Source organism: Mycteria americana, chromosome 9, assembly GCF_035582795.1.
Source record: "Mycteria americana isolate JAX WOST 10 ecotype Jacksonville Zoo and Gardens chromosome 9, USCA_MyAme_1.0, whole genome shotgun sequence".
In the NCBI taxonomy this organism is placed as follows: Eukaryota; Metazoa; Chordata; class Aves; order Ciconiiformes; family Ciconiidae; genus Mycteria; species Mycteria americana.
Genome location: NC_134373.1, coordinates 37,834,248 through 37,858,169, shown reverse-complemented (window position 1 = coordinate 37,858,169; position 23,922 = coordinate 37,834,248). Strand labels below are relative to the sequence as shown.

The window sequence follows — 23,922 nt, the reverse complement described above, 5'->3', positions numbered from 1 at the left end:
AATCCAAAGAGCACTCGATGACTCCTTGCAGATGAAGGAACCTTCCTGGAGAAACAGCAAGACAAAAATGTGCCTTGAAGAATAAAGCCAGTTTTCCCCCACTGTGGTCTCTCTTCCCTTGAGCTGAAACTCTCCCCTTCCAACTCCCAAATACCATTAACATACCAGCAAATTAACAGGCTGTATCCAAGTTTTATATTCATCCTGGTGTAAAGTTTTATTTCCTCTATTTCCAGGGTGACTACTTACACATGACAAACGTGCTTTTGCAACACCATTTGATTGCCTTATGAGGTTACCACCTCTCAGCTGAGACAGAACAGTAATGATGTTGTTGTTGCTGTTGTTATTATTATTATTATTATTGTTATTATTATTAGTGAACCTCTTAGTAACACAAAAATATCAGGGTTATTTATTGAAATCTGTTCAAATTACTTAATATCCAAATAGTATTTTCAGAAGAGCATTTGACAGTGGTTCAAATAACTTTCAAGATCTCTTCACTTTATTTCAGTTCCAAATGCAGCTGCTTGTGTCAGCCAAGAGACTGTTGTCTTGGGGGCAAATTCCACTTAAGTGGAGTTAATCACATCAGCATAAGTTGTTTCTATACTCTAGTTTTACACCAATTTAAATAAAATTAGAGGTTTGGATGTTGATTTCTCTTGTGTTGTTAACTTAAGATACTCTGAGCCCCAGATGATTTCTTTTTCTATTTCTATAATTGAATGCCAAACTCCTCACTTCCCTCCCACCCCCCAAAAGCACACAGAAAACAAGACAAAATCCTAAATTAAAATCAGAGTAAGGATTTGACTTAGAACATAAAAGAAGAAATAGGGCTGAAATTCCATATTTATCGCACCCTGTTGTACCTAGATACTGCTGCACATCTGGTATGTGAGATAATGCACTGTTTAGAGACCGTGTTACAAACACAGAAAATTGGAAATGAGTTTCAAGTCTTAACGCTACATTTCTTTACTACTGGGAGCAAGTAAGGCCCTGTTTTTCACTCTTTTTGTAGGTTGTGTGATTTGATTCCCTCTGTTTGTTTGCTCTGTAAATAATATAGGCATGAAGGAAATTAGGAAAGGGATGGTTTTGTAAGAAATATTTTGTGCAGCACAGCTGAGAAGGTTTTTTTATAAATTCCCAGATTGTATACCAAGATTTAATTATAATATTAGCCACAGCAAAAAATAAGAGATGCTCAGTTGAAGCCATGGGTGGAACAATAAAAAAACCCACATGTATCTTGTTCATTCATTTATCACGTAATATAAATAATTAAAACCAAAGGCAGTGGTTAGCCATTCTTGACCTGCAACAAAGTATATTCTCTCAGGACTAGCTGGTGTTATAATTCACTTTTGTCATGATCACACATATCAGTTATTTGCATGAGCCTAGCCTGTAGCTGTCAGACAGGAGAAGTTAAATCTGCAGCCAGTGTGCTTTCCAGTTACTTCTTACTGAAACTGGTGGATGGCTGCATGGGTCTGACTTCTGGTAGGGAATGTTTTCCTCATACATCCATGCAAAATGCAAGATTTTTATTACAAAAAATGGCCCAGGTGTAGTACATTTAGCTTTGAACTTAATGTACAGGAAATCAAGTACATCTCTAAATGTAGAACATCAGACTTTATCTGACCTTTTAGTACTTACATTCTTCCAAATTAAATGCTTTCGGTTTTGTGTGTGCATGCCTGAATGCCCGTTCACTGGTAGTGGGGAATGAGAGGGTTTCCATGACAAGCAAGGACACAGAAGAGGGGACTGGCTGTCTTTAATGCAAAGCCTGGTATTAGTGACCTGCTCCCAACATACAGCACCAGGCGGGATGGCAGCGGGGAGGAATACGACCAGCAGGGAATCTGTTGGCACATGGCCGACCCCCTGTTCCTGAATCCAGACCTGAGCGGGAGCGGCTCTCATACCTTGAGAAGAGAGGAACAGTAGTGGAAACATCATGGTCTGGCCATGAGGCCAGGAAAGCAGCATCCTAAACCAGAGAGAGGAGCAAACCAGCAGCGTAGCGACCTCTCCTCCTCCCTCCAATCTGTGCTACGTTTGTCCTGTGTAGTGACCATGAAGCCAAGGGGAGAAAAAGCAGCTAAGTGAAGCATGCTGCTGGCACCCCAGAGAAAATTTCTCTTCCTGAGTATTGAGCAGCAATGAAGTGCACATCAAAATTGTTTAGACATTTTGATCCGTATTCAGCTATAAGAATTTTGGCTGAAATTCAGCTGAGCCCTAAGCAAAGTCGAACACGAGCCACATATATCTTATCTACACTAATGAGGTGTTGCCCTCTGCTGACTGGAAGGAGATCTGCCAAGATTTTCTTTTCTGGAGCATGATTTGGAAATACCAGCTCTCTGTTCAGTGAAATAATGTAGTCAAGCTTCTCGTTCTCTGAATGTAGGTGATAATAATCCTTGTTTCTTACTGCAAGTCCAGCCGTTCTGCTCTCCTCCGTGCATGGCTTGTGGACGGCAAGAAGCTGCTATGCCTCAAACAGAAGCTGGAAGGTTCCTTGCTTCAACCCTAGCCAAGATAAACAGGGAAACCAGATTTATTTACAAATTTCTGAACTAAAATCCGTAGCACACTACCATGCATACACTCTGGCTAATTTGGTGGTCATACCTGGTCCAGATTAAGTTTGTACTGGTGGGTGATGCAGGCACACAGGGAACTGGCACGGAGCTGTGCTCCCTTCATCCTTATCCCTGCAGTATTGCAGGCAGGTAGGAGAGACAAACAAGCCCTTCCTGAAATGGTTCATCACAAGCAACTGGCACTTTCATAGATATCAGAAGTTGTAATATTATTTGATGTAACACAGTTTATTGATCTGATCGTGGAGACTCAGAGATTTATAAAATCACATTTTTATTACTGATTCAGTCATGCACATACATATTTATAGACTTCAGAAAATCTTTGTAATTGATCGCGTAGGGCAGCGCATTCAATTTTAATACAAGGGATTACTTGCTGTCCCTGTAGAACCACCTTTTGTATCCACAGGAGGCAGTTTAAAACATTTACAACAGAGTTGCTTTTTTGTCTGTCATATGCTTATTACCAACTTTGGTCTAGGCAGCAGTTACATTTAGATTTGTTTCCTTCTTTGATCTCCACTCTGTATGAAAACACACATTAGAAACAAGAAGGAATGTGTGACTTTTTAAGCCTGACTTCACTTACACATCACCAGTTCTTGTACCTTCTGCTTATCAGCTCACATCTCCTATCTCTTGCTTTAAAAACCTGTTCTTCCTAACCCCAATTTGTTTGGGTTTTGAGATTATTCATGCCACTTATTAGCATTCCGTCCCAAATCCATTCATGAATTGTGGTTAGATTTTTTATACAGACTAAGAATTTGGCTATTTAATTAGAAAGCCCTGATTTTGTATTAAACCCTTTCAGACAGTGCATGAATTAAGCAGTGACCTGTAAGTCTTATTTGCAATTACGGATTCTTCAGAACTGGCTCGTTCTGCTTTTTAAAAAGTAGTGAGAATTGATTACTGCAGAGTGGCTATTTTCAGAGTAAATCCTAAATTAGCAAACTTCATTTTGGAAGCAAATTCATTACCTGCCAGAGAGCTCAAAACTATGGTCAACTGAAAAGGAAAAATCCCAAAAGAAATTTGAACATTGAGTTGCAAAAGGAACACTTTGGTTTTGATATCGTGCATGGTCAACTCCAGAAGCAGGGAAGAGAGTCAAAGGGGTTGTTAACAGAGGAATGTGGATAATGGAGGCATTATCTAAACTTTTGGGGAAAAAAAGGTCTGCTGTGAGTGAAGTCAACAAACTCAACAGAGCCGAGATTTTTGCACTGAATGCTTATCCAAACTGACCTCATATTTAGGCCTTTGGAGGTTTTGCAGTCAAAGGTTTGGGATACTGTTTGCTGTTACAACACATGGATCCACTGAAATTTGCATTCCGATTTGCATTATTCATGGTAACACAGGGAAGACTTTTTAAGGTTATGCTTTTATATAGCCTTTCCTCTAAAACACCTTTAGTATGCATCCGAAGAGAACGCTTCCTACTGTCCTGTTTCTAGGACTGTACGTTTTCTAGCGTATATGTTTTAGACGTGTGTGCCTTAAAAGCAGTGGCTAGGGTCCCATTTCCCCCGCCCCCAGTTCTCCAGCGGGTGATTTATCTGCCTTTAGTGCTTGTTTCACCAACCGCAAGCACCCTGCTAGTACAGTCCTTTTATACAACCTGAGAATGTTATTCTTTATATGCCAATTGAAATACATCAAATGCATCGTGGGATGAGACCAAATTAATACTTGGGGTTATGTGCACAGTAATTCACAATAAAAGAAAGATTGAAAGATGTAAAGATGTGTTGAATGTACTCCCTTTTTGTTTGATACAGATACAGCATATGTGGAGCAAATAGGTTTGAAATTATATTTTTTATGCAAATGACAGCAATTTGTATTAACTCCTATTGTGCTAGAACGTAACATTTTCATCTGATGTAAGCCTTTCTTTCTTCAAATCCTCTTTCTGTTCTTCCAGTGCATGTACAAAGATCCTAGATATTAAATATCTCTGTAAATTACTGAAAGGGAAAAGCCAGGCACGCGTTGTAACATTCTTCCAGTTGAACTGGATATCCAACTCATCTCTTCTCCCTTTTTTAAACCCAAGTCATGGATTTATTATATCAGGACAGATGACTAACCAACTTCTAATTAAACCCCGTTAAAAATTACGTGGTGACTGGACTTCAAATTTGGGTCTCGTCATTTTTTAAGTGTCTCGAACCTATCATTTCGTTTTGGAATTAACATTTCATGTACCTAGCACTAGTCTCGAACGGGACTAATTGTGGTTTGTTTGCTTTAAAAAATTAATAAAAAAAGCTGAGTTTTTAAATTGATAAGTAGCTAAAAACCGTTGAGGAATATGTGTCTATTTTAGGAAGCTTTTAATTTAGAAAGGATTTGACCAACTAATTTCAAACTGTTCCCCAAATCTTCACAGCACAAACAAATTCAGGCTGAAAGGAATTCTGTTTTTCCTCTTCTTGGGGATATAAAAGATGGCTGAATAAATTAAAAGGGATTAAAATTGGGTTTCAATAGGACCTTACAGTATGAAGTCACTGTTACCATACCATTATACAGCGCACAATGGCTGCAGGCGTGGCTGGCTGCTGCTAGGCAAAGGCTAATATTGTTTCACCTTAAAACTTAATAATAAGACAGCTTCAGTCAATGATTTTCTCTTCTTTAAGAGAGTAATTCATTTAGGAAAGCAGCATGCATGCATGTGTGTAGGCAGCAATAAAATATCTCGAAGTGCCCCAATGTGCTATCTCATGCTAAGTGGTTTGAAAAGGAAAAAGATTTTAATTTAATTTAGAAAACTGGCGTGCTCTTTCATGCATACTGCGAGGAGGAGAGAAGCTGTGAGCCAGCACGTCACTGCTCCCCTGGCAGGCGTGAGGACAGGCAGCTCCCAGCCCAACCCCGGCTTCCACACCCAGCTGCATGGTGGGGAGGAAGACAAACCTCAGCCCTGCCTTCATCCCAAATCAGTGCGATGGAGTCATCTCTGCTGGAGCGGGCGGGCAAAGGCAGCGAGAAGGGGCTGCTCGGTACCCCCAGCAAGGGATGGGTGCTCGGCGCAGTCCTGGGAAAGCTACGCCCATGCTAGCCAGGCTTTTCCCAAAGGGCCTCCACTTCATTGAAAAGACGTAAGTGGAGGAGCTTCTCCCCGATGTGTGACCCTCGTATCTGCCTACTGCACTTCTGAAGCAGCCTCGGCCCCAGCGTTTGTACCCCTTCCCTCCCCAGGCAGCCCAACCCGCAACGCATAGCATTTCTCGTTGAGTGGTAGGTCATCTTTTTCCTCCGTATTGGTAGCAATCCAGCGTGCTCTTGTTAATTCCCACGTGTTTCTATCACAAAGCTTTTAAGGAGAAATGCTTTTCTTAGGGACATGCCAAGAACGTACAGAGCAGCTCCCACAGTTAACAGCAGCTTGTGTCTGACACGGCTTGCGCCCTCCCGGTGCATTAACAAAAATGTGCAGGGGAAGCAGGATTTCCAGGAAGGAACATCGTGCTTGAAGTAAACAAAAAAATATGTTTTCTGGAAGAAAGCTTTGAACCTGAGATTACTAGCCATTCTCCCCCATCCCTGCCCAGCTGGTGGACTCTCGGATACATCCACACACGTTCTTCATATAGCAGGAGGATTCGGGAGGAATCACCGAGAGTCACTGAATAACCCCAGTTAACAGGTTCTTTAGCAGAGGGGTATTGCCCAGGGATTTGGGGTGACCACAGCTTTCCCAAGATGTCAGCGCAGGAAGCACTTGTAGCAGCTCTTTTCAACCGGGAGCTTTGCCGCTGAGCTCTGTGGTGCCCCTAAGCTGTGCTTAGAGCGCGGTGTGAAAGCGATGCTCAGCCAGGGACACGGCAGCTCTCCGCGGGTACCACCTGGAGCCAGCCTGGCACCGCCTGGCACTGCAGCCACGCGGCGTGTCCACCATCGCTCCCGCAGGACCCTGTCTGAGCCAGGAGTGCTGCCAGGAAAATATCTGCTTTTTTTTTATTCTTTAAACTGAGCATTTCCCCCCTAAACCGACAGAGAGTTGCGCACCCTCTGACAAGATGCACTTAACTTAATGCACTTAGATGTCCTAAAACCAGGACACAGTGAAAGCTGAAATAAAGTTCAGAAACTTGGAATTTGTTTCAGCTCGCTCTCCCTTCGCTACAGTTGTCTCCCATTAAAGGCAGCAGAGTTTGCAAGCACACGGTGTCTTCCAGGACTGGGCTCTTTATCTCTACCACGTCAGTGACAGGTTGTTAGGAAATGCAGCCTGCAGTGAAGAACACAAAAATCTTACGCCTTATTTAAATAATGGTGTTCATTGCCTATGAAAATGTAACTTCTTGCTTTAAAATAGGATTAATTAAAATGTACAAGAATGCAATTCACTTACATTTTATGCTTCAGCCCAGTGCATACTTTTCATAACTCATTCCCAGAAGTAATATTCAGGGCAGCATGGCATTCTCAGTTCTGCCATTAAAAGCACAAATGACTATAAAATCTGTTCTTTTCAAAAACTTGGCTCAAGTATCGCCATTGTTAGATTTTTCATAACATATTACTTTGGTCATTACTGTTTTGCAAGACAATTGTATCAGTGATCTAACTTTTGACAGTATCCAAAGCGGCTGAAAATAGTTTGCTGCAGCACCTTTGTCTTTTAAAGGCCATTTGGGGCTTGTTATTTTAATCCTTGTGCAGCCTGATTTATCACTTCAAACATCTGTCAGCTGTGCTTTGTCTTGAAATTGATAGTGATAGTGTTACTGATTTTTTAACAGCAGCTGTTAGAGGTTCATTAGTTAGACTCTCAAAGGGAGTAGATAACTGTAATATTTTTCTTTGTTAATCATCTCTTACGCGTTGTAATAATACAGAGCTTGAAATCTGCTAGAAATGCACAGCTTCTCTCTGTTTCTAACTTGTCAGAAGCATCCTTTTATTCTTTTAATCTGGCTCGATTATTAAAAGTCTCTTCCTCATAATGCAGTAAAAAATTGAATAATGGCACGTGAGTAGTGAGATAGAAAATCAGCCTTTGCTGTGTCGTACTTTGCGTGGAGGGAGGTCACTCAGGGTCTTAGAGTTCGCATCCAAATATGAATCATCTCCAAAGATGAGATTAAGGGCTGTTCTGTAATTGATTTTTAATTTAAAATTTACAAGGCATACAAAACCTCGACGAGAACTTCAGTAAAACCAGGTTCATTTCTAACAGATACAGCAGTTTTCTGTTAACACATTTTCCCTACCACATAAAATAGTCTTAATGGTTAACTATGATTCTTAAAACATGTCCCCCCAAAAATCCTTCCCAGCCTGCCTCTAGCTGAGTGCCACAGTGACTCCTGCGAGGAGCTTCGAGGGACCCGAGCATCTGTGAACTCTCCTGCAGCTAAGAGCGTATCAGTGCTACCGCTGGTTCAACTGGCAATGCTCACCAACAGATAATTACAGTTTGAAATTAGTATTTTAATGAACTGATCTCAGCAAATGTAAAGGGAAATCTCCCAGGCATTAAAGAAATAAGCAGGAGGGAAAATTATTAACTGTAAAGTTCAACAGACGGATGGATGGTCAGCAGGTGCTGTCTTGGCAAAGGAGTTGGGTGTTCCCGTTTCAATTTGCGGTAAGACGAGGCTTGTTCAGGCTTTGGTCCTGCAAGCTGCTGAGCAGTGTCTGCAAGTGGCACAGTGACTTCAGTGGAGATTGAAAACATCTGGGGCATCTCTTAAGCTTTCCAGGTGAATAGAAATGTCTTCAAAAATAACTAAATGCCAGATCTTCATCCTAAAAGCACAAATCTCAGTCCCATAGACAATACATGCGTCCATAGCACCAGTGAAGCTCAGTGCAAAATAGATTGCAAGAGTGCAGCCTGAATTTCAAGGAAATGTACTCAGCGACTCAAAAAGCACCTGAAAATCAGTTCCTTTTTATATGTTGTCAGAGCGTGAATGGTGTTTTCTTCTTAAAGATGGACAAGTACCTTGATCTAGTTTGCATCAGGCACCATGGTCATGCCAGGTCTAGGGAGAGGGTTGTGTAGAGAGCAGAAACAAACAGCTGGAGGTACCTGCTTGAAGACCCCTGCCAAAAGACGTCCCCCACACCACAGCCTTGACATGCACTCGGACGGCCAGAAGACACAGGCCATCACAGGCTCAGCTCAGGTTTCATCTTCTCTCTTCCAGTTACCAGGGTTAGAAACTATTCTTGTAATAAATGCACATTGATTTTTTAAGTCAGAGTTTCAGCTTTTAGCCGTCTATCTTCAGAAGTCCTTCAGAAGTCCCACCTAGCCAGATTATTTCATTAGTATTTCATAGACTTGGTGACCTTTTTATTTTATTCAATGAAGGACAGTTGATCTCTAACACAGTTCAAGACACTGTGTAGACAGTCAGGGGGATCACTGACCCACTCCTTGACAGCATTCCCTTGTCTGTCCTGTTATGAACCAAACATTCTTCGTGAACCTTTAATATATTTTTATATGTGTGTATATATTTATACATATATAAACCCCCTAAGATTTCTATATCTATCATAACTGAATTAGATATTTTTGTACAAGACTTTTTTTTCAGATCATTCACAGAATGGTTTACATTTGTGTTACCTCTCCACACTTCAAAAAGAGCTGGATGCCTCATCTATAGCAAAGAGAAAAACTACTTCGTAATATCAGACCAAATTGTAAAAGTTGTTCCTCTACAAACATACAAATAAGGTACCTATTTTCTATCTCAGAGATCTCCGTTTTAGATTTAGGGGAAAAAAAACAAACAAGTAGAAAGAGGTGAAGTCTTAAAGAGTAAAATTTGTGTACATTTTTTGGCAAGAAGCATTTCTCAGAACAAATTTTCTGTTCTCTCAGCAAAAAGGTAGATCAATTCAATGCATGGATATAATTTAAAAGATATCTATGCTCTAAGCAATTTATCCAATTGAGGCTGGAGGGAACACTTCAGATGACCTAAAACTACTCGTCAGGGTTGTGGGAAAGACGACACATACTTTCCACAAATACATTTTCAAAAAACGAAATCCTTGCAGGCTTTATTTTTAGTTTTCACTCTTTTCTCTTCTGCTGCTTCTTCCTCCCAATTTTGTTTCTTTACTGAAGTGCTGTTTTAGTAAAACACTACTTCGCTTTCTACAAAAATTGGAGAATTTTTAAGTTATTTTTTTCTGTAAAATATGATACTGAGTTTGAAGTACCTGTTTTAGTTAAAGATATGCAATGAAATCGTAGCCTGAACTGGAACTTCTCCCAACATACCCCTTTGTTTTAGATTTGTATTTTTGTCTGTGGGTTATTTGAATGTTATCATCTCATATTCTCATTAAAGTAAAGATTTCTACCTGTTACCTTCCCTAGCCTTTAGGTATGTACAGATGTAGATAGAGATCTTTCTCTCTCAGATCTTTTGAGGAAAAATGGCAAAGCACCTTTCAGCAGTGCGCCGTGAACCACACTTCATTAGCTTCCCGTACGCCTGCCGCGAGAGCAGAAGAGGAACTTGCCGTATTAGAGGATGGAAAAATAGTGCTGAGTCGCACATTGGCTTTCATGTTTCCAATTTATGTTTTCTGACTTACCTTCTGTGACAGTTGGAAACTCCTGAAAGGCAAAAGGCTAAAAAGTGGGAGAAAGCTTCAAGCTTACCCTTATTGTCGTGTCTCTTTCAGGTATTTAAGTGTGTACTTGTGTTTAGCAGTATTAGTTGACTTTCAGACAACGGTATGTCAGAAAGTATTAATATTCTCAATTAATGTACTGATATATAGTTTTATTCTGTCATTCCTCATTTGCTGTCACTTTCCTATTGCGCTGCTCTGACACTTTCCCAGCAGTGCTGAAGAGCAATGGCTTTGGAGGAAGCCCCCTCACCACTCACCGATAGCACGACGTGGTACAGCAACGATCGGCTTCCCTTCTGTCGGAGGGGATGCTAGTACAGCATCCCTCTGCAGGGGGGGAATGTCTTTGTAGGATACATTTACAAGCAGAAAATTTAATGGGCTGCAAGGTTCCATCACGAAGGCTTTTTTTTCTGCTGAAGCAGCTTGTCATTTTAGTTTTAACTACAGGAGACAGGACAAAATTGTTAAAGCAATCCAATTATGTTAGCTATCGAACAGCGGATTTCTGTCCACCTTTTCCAAGTGAAAAAAAGTAGCAATAGCTGCATTAGCCTTTAAAATTTTCCAAATTGCAACCCTCCTAACATGACCGGTGGAGTTTGAGAAGTCTGGGTATTCTGCCACCGTCCAGCTACAGTTCAGCGCTTCTGACAATCCACCCCCTGCTCTGCAGTCTGCCGCCGTAAAGGCTATCTTTGCGGAAATTAGCATGGTGAACCCCATCGTCCCTCTTTTTGATCCATTTTAAAATGAGACAGAAACCAAGCAGGTGAACTCTGAATTTCCAACTTGATTTTATCTTTGCACCAGAGTATTTCAAAGAGTCTGTCATTGCCCAAAGGAGATAGAAAGCCACTCACAACAACTAGCTGGTGTTTATTTATTTACAGTTTAACAAGGGAGAGGTTGTACAAGCGTAGGAAAGCGTTTCGGGTGCCTGCAGAGCAAGGGCATCCTCAGTTACAAGGTTCAGCCTCTCTTCTGAATATTCACATCCCACCACCCCTATTAGCAGGGGTAAATGGCAACAGCAATTTCTGTGGAGTCTCTCCATTTACGTGGGGAAATAATTAATCCCCAGCCTTTGACAAATGCGTAATGAAACTGGGGTTGCTCAACTAATCAAGCTAATGGGCAGGACCTTCAGTATTATTTGGGTCCTGCTTTTGCCAGCATGCTGCTCGCGCTTCTCCTCTCTTCCGGGCTGCAAACTGCAAGCACTGCTTCCAGAGCCACACAGGACACACAGATCCTGCTCTCAACCTCCAGTTGAGATGTCTTTTGTCATTTCTTTTGGTTTTTGAAGTTCTGGCAGAAGTATCTCCCTGCTCACTCTGTTCTTTCCCACCTGCCCAGTGCTCGGAGGAACACGGATGGCTCACGGGCTCCTCATGGGTCAGAGCAGGCCACCACGCAGGTAGTTAGCATCACCAGGACCTGGGGAGCACCATCTGCAGCCTGCAGCCCCCTGGGCTGGCTGCCCGTCGGCCACCCACCGGGGAGGGGACGGTCGCCCTGAGCACCTCGGGATCCCTCATCAACTGCACCATAACCACGGCAGAAGAATTTGGCTCAGGAAGTAAAGCAAGCAGCCAAATACGTGGCCATGTTTTAGCAGCCCCTTCATCTCAAATATTTATTTGAAAGTACAAAAATTACTTGAAAATACAGAAGTTAGTTGTCTTTCTTTGGAGCTCTCTTGTTATTTTCCCAGTATGAGCGCCACATACCCTGCTGTCAGGCCCTCAGGCATTCACATACTCTTTTTAACTTACAAACCCAATTTCTAATAAGTAGCTTACATCAACTCCTCTATACTTATCTTAATTTAAAATACACCTTCTGAGAAAAAACACAAACTCCAAACCGTGGCAGGATGTTACACGCTTCCTACGAAGCAAGTGTGCACTCTCCGTTTTCACTCGCTGCAGCTACCGTTGTCTAATTCCCGTTGGCACGGGGGCTAGCTGGCTGGGAGCTGCAGCTGATTGCAAAGTCAGGAGGAGGAAGAGGAGGAGGAGGAGGAATCAGTGCAAATCTTCGGACCTGTCTAGAAATGAATGATTTTTGATTCAGTGCAAAACAGCTCTGCGTTTCTTGGGGCAGGCTGACCTGCACAATTTTGTCTTCTCAAAGGAAATCCAAAAGCTTCCCAGCAGAATTTTTGGGAGAAGGGATCAAAAATAAAAAATTTCCAAGCAAAAACCTGAGCATGCATTTGGGCAGCTGAAGATCAAGGCATCCTTAAGGATTTTTCTGCGTGGTAACCCAACTTGTTAATTCACAGCTTTCCTTCCTAGCAAAAGCTGCAGTGGTAAATGAAAGTTAATCCACCTTACAATTATGAAAGAAATCCTGAAAAATAAGGCTGTGACTAGATGGAACAAACATGGCTCTTTTATACAGTCCCACTGAAAGAAGTTGCTTAATTCCTGAATTCCTTGAAGCATTCCTGACAGCAATCGCATCTGCTGCCGTAAAACCCATCACGGCCTCTGCCTTTGGGAAAAACGTATTTAATAATCAGTAAAGTTCAAGCTCAGCTTGTTGTGATGAATTATTAGAACCCGTCATCATTTTCTTGCAAAAAAAAAAAAAAAAGGCTATAATGGAACACAATTTTATGTTTTTCCATTTAATTGATGACGGGCTGAGTTTTTATTAATCTTTCTGGGCTCCAGTGTAAGATGCTGAAAAAGCTAATATGAGATCATTGTATCTGGTTAATGTGTGTGCTTTGCAAAATTGATAAGGCCTGTCAAGACATAAATTATTTAAAATTTGATAAATGTGTTGAAATCATTGAATTTTCAAACAGACAAAGCAAAGCTATTTCTCTCCCCCCACCACCCCTTCAAACTGCGGGTTTTGTGCAGCCGCTCAATGATGCTGCGTTATCCTTGCAGCGCACGGCTTGTACGGAAATTAGCACGAGGAAGCCAGAGAAGTATCCTCTGCTGCTGCAGCGGTGACACAAATATAAACCCAGCCTCAGGGTGGAAGCAGCAGAGACTGCGGAGGCCACTGGAAGCCTCCCAGTATGAGTTTTCCACTGGTGAAACTGGGGGTGGGAGGAGGTTACTGAGTACCACCTCCCTCCTACCACCCCCTCCTCTCCATCGGTGAGATAAAAAGCTCACAGCAGCACCGGCGAGCGGCCGAATGGTGCTTCAGAGCTGTTTATCCCAACAGACCTATTTATTTCAGCTAATTGCCGAGAGTTTTTAAATTATTCCTGGCAGGGGTGAAGCTATAGAAATGATTGCTGGTGACTGATGAATAACCTGGATAAAATTCCCTAAGCATCAGAACGATTAACTCTTGTACGGGTACATCTGCTTGTATTTAGTGCCTCGCCCACAGAGAAAGGCGTGGGCGCAAGGTCCAGATGAACCCAAATTTATTTGGGCAAATAGATAAAAATACAGCATTTACTGATACCAGTGTCTCACCAAGGCAGGCTCACTTCTCAAAAGTAGTTCACGGGGAACGTTATTTAACCCTGTGCTGCTCTGCCATGGTCAGGATCACTCATGGAAGAGAAAGGTTTGAAGAGCAATCACAATCTTTCAGAGAAGCGCACAGGAAGAACCAATGGTTTGAAGTTTAAAACTACATAAATATAAACCCCATCATACTTTGGTTTGAGCTGTTCTTGTGGGTAACGTAGCAAAAGGAAACGGCAAGGCACGTTGTGGATTCTGTACATCTTGATGGGTCCAAGATTATGTCACTTACTGGAAAATATCTACAGTCTAATGGAAATTTTTGGGTAACATTTTACAGCCTCTGTAATACAGAAAAAGATTAGGCGATTTCTTCTGTTTGGAAATTGATGGTTTGGAGGGAATGGGAAAATGCAGGTGCAGCAGAGGAGAACTACAGCAATAGCCATCTATTTAAATGTATACGCTAACTTCCCTAAGCTAGTATTTTTCAAACACCCTACTAGCAATATTTTCCACTATAGAGAAGCATTATACTGAAATAGGAAGATGCTGAGGAAGTCATTTTTTCCAGCATGTGCTGCATTCTTTTAATACAGGGGTTTTTTTATTTCCCGGAAATTGCTAACCAACGTGAATAAACAGCTGAACAAAGAGCATCGGCCCATCCTTGCTAATAGCAAAAAGCTGTCATCACGCGAAGGGCCTTTGCAATGTATAGAGGAAAACGAAGCGTTAGAGTTCGGTTCTCTTATATTGCAGAAAGCTTTTTTCAAAATAGAAAAAAAATCTGCATAGGCACAAAGAAGGTTTTACATTAAAAAAGCACAAATATTATTCACATTTCTGAACAATGCGCCCTCATTCCTGCTCCTGCGCTGGGCACCGAGCAGAACCAGGTGGTTCTTTGTTAGACACCGTTTTACTGAACATTTGCAAAACACAACAAATGTACTACCCAGGCCTGCAAAGTCCCCTTCCCTGCAACCGAGCGAGCGGACAACTCTGTCAGCCTCTGAATCTCCTTCCTGTAATGAAATCAGTGAAACAAGACAGCAGTAGGATGAAGCAGAGTCAAGGATTAAGGCTGCGTGAGATTGGAGAATCCTACAGTCTGCAAACTATTTCAAAGAGGAGGAGGAAAGAATTACTCAGGCTAAGTATAAGGTACAATTTTCAACAGTGGCTAGTGATTGCTATCTAGGCCTTAAACAGGAATATTACATCCTTATAATTCAACAAATTAATGATTTCATGTTCCCATATTATGAAAGCTCTTTCGTTGCCACATGAAATAGTCCACGTCACTGTAGCTACAGGGACGTATTTCATTATCTTATGGGTACACCTCATCCGGTGTAACACGTAGATAATTAAAAGTAGTAACAGTTTAGCACGATGCAAGTCTGCAATTCTACCATCATGGTTTTGAAATAATTGTGCCCTAATACCTTATCGATGTGACAAACCCACCTGGTTTTAGCATGCATTAATGTTTCCCAGCCTTCAGTCATCCCGAACCTTATACCTACATATTTCTTCTCTTTATATCAGAGCCTTCTGAAAAAAGCAGTTCAGAAAGCAATGCTCTGCTATCTCATTTGGAGTGAGAGCCCCCTGAAGAGACATACATTGGGTATTACCAGTAACACATGACTCAATGCCCTCTAGATCTCTTCATAAAAGGAGAGGGGGGAAAAGCCAAAGAACCATGGCATGGATTGCAATAAACATTGCAAAAGAAAAGCAGCCCAGAAGGACAATTGCGTGCGTTCCTGTGCCCTTGCCAGAGGACAGTCAGAGCTGGGTGCGGACACAAGCAAAGTTAGAACCTCCTGTGATCCAGGCAGCTTTGTTTCTATGTATTTCTCCTTAAAATTTCCCACCACAATTCCCTCCGGCTCAGCTGCTAACAGCAATACCAACTATAGGTGTCCATCTTTTTGAGTGGTCATTAGCATTTTAAGTAGCAGATCATTTAGCTGTGCAGACACAGAGAAAAGTTTCTGGTATTTCAGCACTGCCAGGCCCCTGGTCCCAGCTGGAATCTAGAAATGCAGCAGAAAAGCCTCTTTTTTGTGCTTCTAAAGGCCTCAGGTCAGGTTTGGGGTGAAGGATGGGTGAACGCATGCATCAGTTCTTGGTTCATCTGAAATCTGCAGCAGCAGAGTTATTTCCCTGGCAGTAGGGACAGCCAGCTGTTCTCAGCATCACCCGGCTGATTCTGAGCTTGCGAGCAGGCTTAAAAGTGGCTGAAGAACCATGCATAAACATGACATCGCTTCACCAGGAGCTTTCCATCACAGTGGAAACGATGCTTCCCCCAGCATCGTTATGACAGCGCTATTTGTGCTGGGACAGATAAGCATCTGTCACTGTTTCCATTAGAATCTCCTATTTTCCTGGGTTGTTCATAGCACAGCTGTAAAAAAAAGTAGCGTCAAAGCAGAAAGTTGGCACACAAGGTCTCAGGCTGAGAGTGATCATTGTTGTCTTTTTGCCTCCCTTTCTAATCCGAAGAAGAAAATAACGTATTTCTGCAGAGACACACCTGACCATTACATTTCGACCCAGCCAGAGATTTATTTAGCAATAGTGCTGGCCGCCTTTCAACATTCAGTCTTAATTACTGCATTAGGGATGATCAGGAAGAACACGTGGTAAGTGGGTTTGGGCTCTGGTTTAGAGCCTATTGCTAGAGAACAGGCCCCCGTGAAGATTAAGGTCTTTGGAGTTTCTGACCTTTGCCAGATGAGGAAATGAAAAAATTGAAGATTATAGGAATAACAATTAAATATTACAGAAACTGAATACTGCTAGGAACTAAAGGCATAGAAAACCCCTTTGGGACCAGTAGCAGAGGGAAAAGCAAGCCCAGCATTGCAGTTTCCCTAGTGAGATAGGCAGCACAAAATCCCACCCCATGAATTCAGCATCAGCACTCGGTGTTTTGACTGCTTTAGGCAAACTGCCACCCCGTCACCTTGCTGCGGTTGCCTACCGGATAGCGAAAGCCCCATCCTGCGCGGTAGGAATACCGGGAGCCCACCATCCCGATCCTGGCACTGCAAGATCGGTGATGAAGCGAGAGCAGCATTTTGCCCGGCGGAGGCAGCGGCAGCAGCCTGGGCACGAGGACAGTACAACGCCCTTCGTTCTCCTTTCCCTTTTAAACGCCTTTTCTTTCTGTTCACACGTTTTGTAAGAATAATTGCAGCTGAAAAAGTCTTTCTTTGTACATTAAGATGATGGTATAAGACAGTCCTGAAGAGAACAAACCCTGAAAACACATTCTCCAAGACTTACATTCAAGCTTTTAAGGACCTAAAAAGTTGGATGATCATTTCTAGCCTGTTGAAACACAGAGCCTACTTCTGACCTCCTGAGCATATGCTCAAGTTCTGCATTTTCAACAGGACTTCTCTCTCGCAGTGTACAGGAAGAACGTACATGGGCAATGTGTCTCTACATTAAATTGGAAATCTGCTATTTGCCGAGAGCTGCGTGTTTGACTGAAATCTAACACCATTCTGTCACTGCCAGAAGTAGTTATTTGCTTTCCGATTGCAGACAATTTTGCATTAGGCTTAGCTTGGCCTAGTCACGTTTCTGAGAAACAATGAGATGTGCTCTACGGCTGGGATCGCTCAGCACTTCTTGAAGGTTAGGCCTTGCTAAATACAGGCATCTTCGCACCCGAAACCAACACACCAAAAATATGGTTATTTTCATGGTCTGTCTCAAATTCAGAGCACAAATGGGCATGCTAAGTTTGGAAAAAATGGAAAAGGCAATACCAGAAAAGACAAATGTATAATAAACATTTTAGTACAGAATTACAACACCAGAAGCAGCTGAGTAAAAGAGGACTTAAGCTTAAAGCAGTTGGGAGGTTAAGTTAGGAAAAAAAAAAACCACAAAGGGGAGTGGAAAATTCTGCTTTTCTATTTCGCTCCATCTTTTAGCAGAGGTGCCACATTGCTGTTCAGGTTTTCCAGTACCCTTAGACATCTTTTTAGCTAAGAAATCCGTGAGCAAAGGGTGTCTGTCCCCAGTCCTCAACCTGTCCAGAGGTTTATCCATCTGTCCCAGTGGATGGCTCACATTGAGCTTTTTGCATCTTCTGTAAGCTAGTTTGAGAAAAATCCTTGAGCTTTCATGGGGTAGCAGAAATTACTCATTACAGTAGCCCACGCGACTGGGCTGGTTCAGAGCCTATTGGTGTAAAATAAATAGTAATGGCTCCTTTTGTACCTTGACAGTTTTATTTTCACACTTTATACAATTCTGTCTTTCTGTTTTAAAACAGGTTTTTTGTGACGCTAATCAAGTCGTACAAGCCACAGACGTGCTGGACTGGGAAGACAAGGATGCTGCAGAGACATTGGTCGACAACGTGGTCCATTCCAGGATCATGAATCCTTTACGCCTGTTTGTTAAGCCATCCCCAGTACTGAAACACGGCCAGGTGTCCTACTCGGACAGCATAGAAAACTTTTGGGATTGGTTGTCCAACATCACGGAGGTTCAGGAATCTCTCGCACGAACTAAACGCAGACCTATAGTAAAAACTGGGAAATTCAAGAAAATGTTTGGATGGGGCGACTTCCACTCTAACATCAAAACTGTTAAGCTGAACCTCCTGATCACAGGGAAAATCGTCGATCACGGCAATGGGACCTTCAGTGTTTATTTCCGACATAACTCTACAGGTCTGGGAAATGTTTCTGTAAGCCTGGTGCCACCTTCCAAGGTGGTTGAGTTCGAATCATCTCCACAGTCAACACTGGAGACCAAGGAATCCAAGTCCTTCAATTGCAGAATTGAGTATGAAAAAACTGACCGCGCTAAAAAAACTGCCTTGTGCAATTTCGACCCTTCAAAGATCTGCTATCAAGAGCAGACTCAAAGCCATGTCTCCTGGTTGTGTTCCAAACCATTTAAAGTTATCTGCATTTACATTGCTTTTTACAGCGTAGATTACAAACTGGTGCAAAAGGTCTGTCCTGATTATAACTACCATAGTGAGACTCCGTACTTGTCCTCTGGTTGATACAATCGTGGGTAACTGTAGAGATACAGCATCAGTCATAAAAACAAGCATTTCCATTAACCTTTTGGAGAAGAATATGTTTTCCTATCAGGTTAAAAAGTCTTTAAAAACTGTAGCTGTGTTTGTGCTGTATCGTAAATAATCAATTTATGTAGCAATCATTTTCATTTGAGACCATTGCATTTTAGCGCTCTCATCATTAATAAGGGAACTACCAGGCAGATACATGACAAAAATAAAACAAAATTAGGTCTGCAATGAACATCGATCTTGAAAATTAGTTTCTTAAACTAGACTCAATGGCAAGGAGCTTGTCTTTTACTTGAGTTGGACAGCACTTAGCAGAATCCTAGTTCTCATTGGAAACTTTAGAAGATGACAACATAAAGAACAAATGATGAAGCAGATTCCCAGCTGCTTATATACAAAATCCAAATAAACAGCTCTCCCACTAATTTCATAAAGAATGTTACACACACAGGGCTCAAGGAATCAAGTCCAAATAGGAAGAGAGAGTGCTATTTCTAGGACAAAAAAAAGAAAGGAATCTGCATTTCTATGAGTTGTAGTAGTGGTACGTATTCATTGAAGAGTGAGTAGTTCTTCCTTCAGACTTCTTACCCATGGATATGCAACGACGTAATTGGACATTGCTGAGCTTTAGTTCATTAGACCCACCAGGTGGGCAGGGTTGGGCTACATTTCTTCCTTCCATGGTCACCATTGGTTTGGATTCTTCGCAAAAGTTTACATGTACACCAATACTAGTTTTACAGTGATAGAGAATATACATGCCTTGGAAAAAGATAATCTCTGTTTAAGTCTGACGATAACAGGGGCTGGCTTCCACTTAATGGAAGCAATTATCTTGCTATCTAGCCCTCTTAGCACTGCACTGTAGCGAGGAAAATACATCACAGCATAAGGACGATACCTGAACAACAGAAGCTTTCGGCTTAATGGCACCCAGTTGTCTTCCTTACTATCGCATTGCATTGCATACCTTAAGTCAAAATATAAGCGATGACAAACAAAGAGGACAACAAAAATCTACGCATCTTCGCCTCATAAAGCAGATTTCAAACAATTGCTATCAATATAAAAATATTGAGCCAGACTTTCCCCTAGTACAGAATAGCATCTCTCCACCGTAGTTAGTTACAAGAACAGCGGGTCCGGCTGTAGTTGTGCTTCCACAGACAGATGTTGCTCCCACTGCAGTCAACAGCAGTTAGCTCCAGCGGTGCAGCTTCAAGCATCAATCCCCTGCGCTGTCGGTGGGCAGTGGTTTTGCTGCTGCCGCCAATTTGCTATCATAGCCCTTCGTGACGGTCCGATGTCACAGGTCCTGTGGAAGAAGCTGGCTGAGGAAGCGCTTTTTATTGCCTACAATCGAACTTACATGCAGGGTCCAAGAAGTTACACACAGCTTAAAGTACTATTAAAATACTCTGTTCAAGTGGTGTGCACCCAGACAAATGACTATGACAGCTCAGAAAGACTCACTTGTGAGATTAATTCCGATTTCCTTGGTAAAGTCGCATACAGAAAAATTACTCTGTTAAAAATATACTACAAGTAACTGGCTAATTTGTTTTTCTCTTTAGGTGACAAATTTAAATGTGTGGTTTAGTTTGATCAATAATCTAAATGTTTTCCTTCATCTTATTTTATACAGAGTCACTCCTGGTCTAAATGATGTTTTTTAGTTTGTCTATTACTGTTGATTCCTACAAGATGGTCTACTTTGTATTCTGTATAGCGTGTCCTCGTTCTGGCTGTATATAAGCTTGGATTTATTGCTATGAGTTCAGTGGTTGGTGCTTTTGTAACTTAGCTGTAAGCCATGATTTTATTGCCATGTATTTTTACTCAGCACTGTAGGCAATTAAAAGAAAACCCTACATGCTATTTATTGTAGAGTATGTGGAAATCATGTATGTATATACACTTAAATATGTGTACATATACAGAATATATGTGTACATGTATTTGTATGTAAATAAAGAGAGTTTGCTAAATCTGGCACTTGCTTGTGGCATATTTGATTTTGTTTTTAAATATATACATAAAGACACACAGTAAAACGAAGACACAAACACATCACTGAACATTTTTCCCCAGCTAGAATTTCTTTTTCTAGGAGATATTTCAGTACGCGCTGCAGTGAACTGCACTAGGCAGACTAGGTTCAACAGCATTTCATGGTACTCGAAAAATGAAGTGCATGTTTTGATGAAGACCATCACGAACCGTTTAATAACTGTGCAAGGTACATTAAAAGTCAAGGGGTTAGTCTAAATTAGAAAACATGCATCAGCTCCTCCCAAGCAGGAACGCGGGGGGACGCGGCAGCCCGCTGCCGATTCAGCCCTCGCTCCGTTTCTCACGGCCGCGGGAGCTGGATTCTCCCCCGCGCAGACGTCCTCTCCCTGCGACACAGCCACATCCCGGGCTGAGCTTTCCAGACCTCAGGAAGACAAACCAGGGCCCTGAGCAAACAAACATCGCTCTGGAAACACCCGGAGCACCTGGGCCACGCGGGGATTCGCAGGGAAAGGCTACTATGAATCAACAGACAAGTATTTTAATAGGTTTAACACCTGAGCTTCTCAAACACTGAGAAGACATGCACCCAACCGGCAGCTTTTGGCTTAAAACAACTCTCAAGCTCTTCAAGCAAGGCCCAGCTGGTGCCACGCCATGGGAGCAGCGCTGGGTACAGGGAGCGGCAGAGGAACGGAGCCCAGGACAGCAGGAGAGGGTTAACCCAGGCCGTGTCAGTCCTGCTGCCCTGGGACCCGGCTGCGACCGCCGGCAGCCTGTCCTCCGGCAGAGCATGGGGAAGAGCCCTTGTCTCTCAGCTGCAAATCCCCCGGGAGCTTTCCTGCCCCCAAACCTCCTAACGATAGGGGAGCAACCACCATCAGACCTGCTCGGCTCCCTCCGCGCCTAGCGAACACAAAGCAGTTCGGCCAAAGCCGAAGTTTGCCGAAAGACAAAGGCAACGGCTCGGAGAGGCTGCCTTTGGAGACTTAGCGTTTGCTTTAACTTAGCCCAAATGTTTTCCCAGGGAGAAGCGAACCCTCAGCAGCAGCATCGGACCAGTGTTCTGATGCTTTGATGCCGGGGCGATGGGAGAAGCTCGCACTCCCACCAAGCCCTGGCACAAGGCAGCAGCCCGGCAGCTGGAGCAGGAGGGAGCCTTGGTACCAAAACCCACCACGCCAGAGAACTCACCATCACGCTTTTTCCAATCGCAATACTTTAAAAATCAACTTAAAAGCATTGTGGGGTTTTTTTCAGGTCAACTGTGAGAAAGTCACTGCAAAAAAGCACTTACAATCTTATTGCAGTCAAAGTCAGGTTAAGAAGAAACTATTTACACCTAGCAAGGTAAGCAAAATACAATCCAATGAGCCACAGGAAGTGACAGGCTTCATTAGGTCAAATTTCACACTGCCCATGTAAACAGAACCAAATCTGATTTAATTTCACACGGAACAGGCCATACTTTAAACAAACGTTTTCCTGTATAACAGGTGACTACTTCAGACAAGTTTCAAATTTCAATGATTGTCCCTCTCATGACTCTTATTCACAGGATTTTAAAATAAAAGTTGGGAAGATTAAATACCATTTTTGGAAAGTGTCCCAGGTGGGCAGTAATGACCTATGACCACAGCAACTTAACCTAAAAGTTTTTAATGCACATACTTGAATCCAAATCTCAACAGTGTAGTTTTGCACGCATTTATATCAATGCAAATACGTATTTAAACTCCTTACTAAATACACTTCCTACTGTTCTCCCCATCCTGTGGATACACGTATAAAAACGCCAGCACAGAGCTAACTCACGATACACGCATAAGCATCAGCTTTTTCTCTTTAGACAGCCCACCGGGCAGTGCTGCGGGAACCGCGCGCGCTCAGTATTTCCTTTTTGAATCATTTCAACTTGAACAGGGAAGTAACTTAGTTTGGTTTTGCTTTTTCTTTTCCCCTCAAGAATTTCATCCTTTGGATCCTCAGCCTTTTCGTCTCCTTGTAACCCTGGCCGGTGGTGGGATCCTGCCCCGAGCTCCGCGGCCCCTCAATCACGGCGGTGCCCGCGATATTGCGCTGGGACCTGGGGCTCTCTGCCCGCCTCGCCGCCGGCGTGCCAATTCCCGAGCTCTTGCGTCCAGCAGCCACGCTGTACTACAGGGCCGAGTAAGACAGAAAAAAGCAAAAAGCCGAGCGCTGTTTGCTGTGAGCTCCCCAGCGTTGCTACATTTTCTTTTTAGGAAGAATTTACTAGGCAGTGCTAAAAGAGCAAACCCCTGAATAATCCTGATGCAACTGGAAACACTCACAGCAACTAGGCGAAGGTGTTCAGTGCAAATCAGCAGCCTCTGCTGCTTTTTTTAAATTGTAATTCAAGGACATTAGAATCTGCTATTTGTTTTACGCTCTGTTGACCAGCATAATCTGGATAATGTTTTATTTATAGTATAATAATGATTCGTCATTACCACTGTCCCTATTCAAATATGCATAGTTGAAAAGACAATAACAAGTCGCATATACTAAGTAGCTCAATGAAATACACATCAATCAAGTAGATTTTTAGCTGTAGGGTGTCTCATTTGAAAAACTAGCTTTTGCCATTCCCATCTCTGTCTCTTGTGAACACCTCTTACACGCATCTGCCAGAAGCAGCTTCCTTCTTTGTTTTGAAACTCGCAAATAAAATGATGTTTCTCACGTATTGGCAACTAGCACCGAACTGTACATACAGGATATAGCCTGTACTGTATGAGACAAAAACCTAGGAGTCAGTCTAACCCCCTCAACAGGTTTACAAAAACAAAAATCACAGATTTATATCACGTCCCTGGTGGATTCAGGTCTCTGGAGTTAGCGAGCAGAAGCTAAACCACGTGCCAGCAGACAGCTCCCTATTGCCTACGTAGCCCAGCTTGCTGCACGGGCAAGGCACGCACCGGCTCCACAAACGAGGGATCCGAGGGACTGGTTTTAGAGAAGAAGAGTGGAGCTGTCGTGAAAAATCCCACTTCAGTCAAACCACACCTCACTTGGAGGGTCGTTGAGCACAGGTCCACAAAATCTGTTCAGATCTGCATTTAGGAGCGATGGAAACTGAACGGAGGCT

At 42.6% G+C, this 23,922-nt stretch overlaps 1 protein-coding gene across 1 annotated transcript in view; it reads left to right on the top strand.

The window, feature by feature from the left end:
- NXPH2 (neurexophilin 2) overlaps positions 1-20,790 on the top strand; it is a 40,962-nt gene extending 20,172 nt beyond the window's left edge. The window contains exon 2 of the mRNA XM_075512044.1: positions 18,021-20,790. Coding sequence (XP_075368159.1) covers positions 18,021-18,764 — 744 coding nt within the window. The 3' untranslated portion in view covers positions 18,765-20,790. The remainder of the gene's footprint in view (positions 1-18,020) is intronic.
- Positions 20,791-23,922: the final 3,132 nt, after the last annotated feature.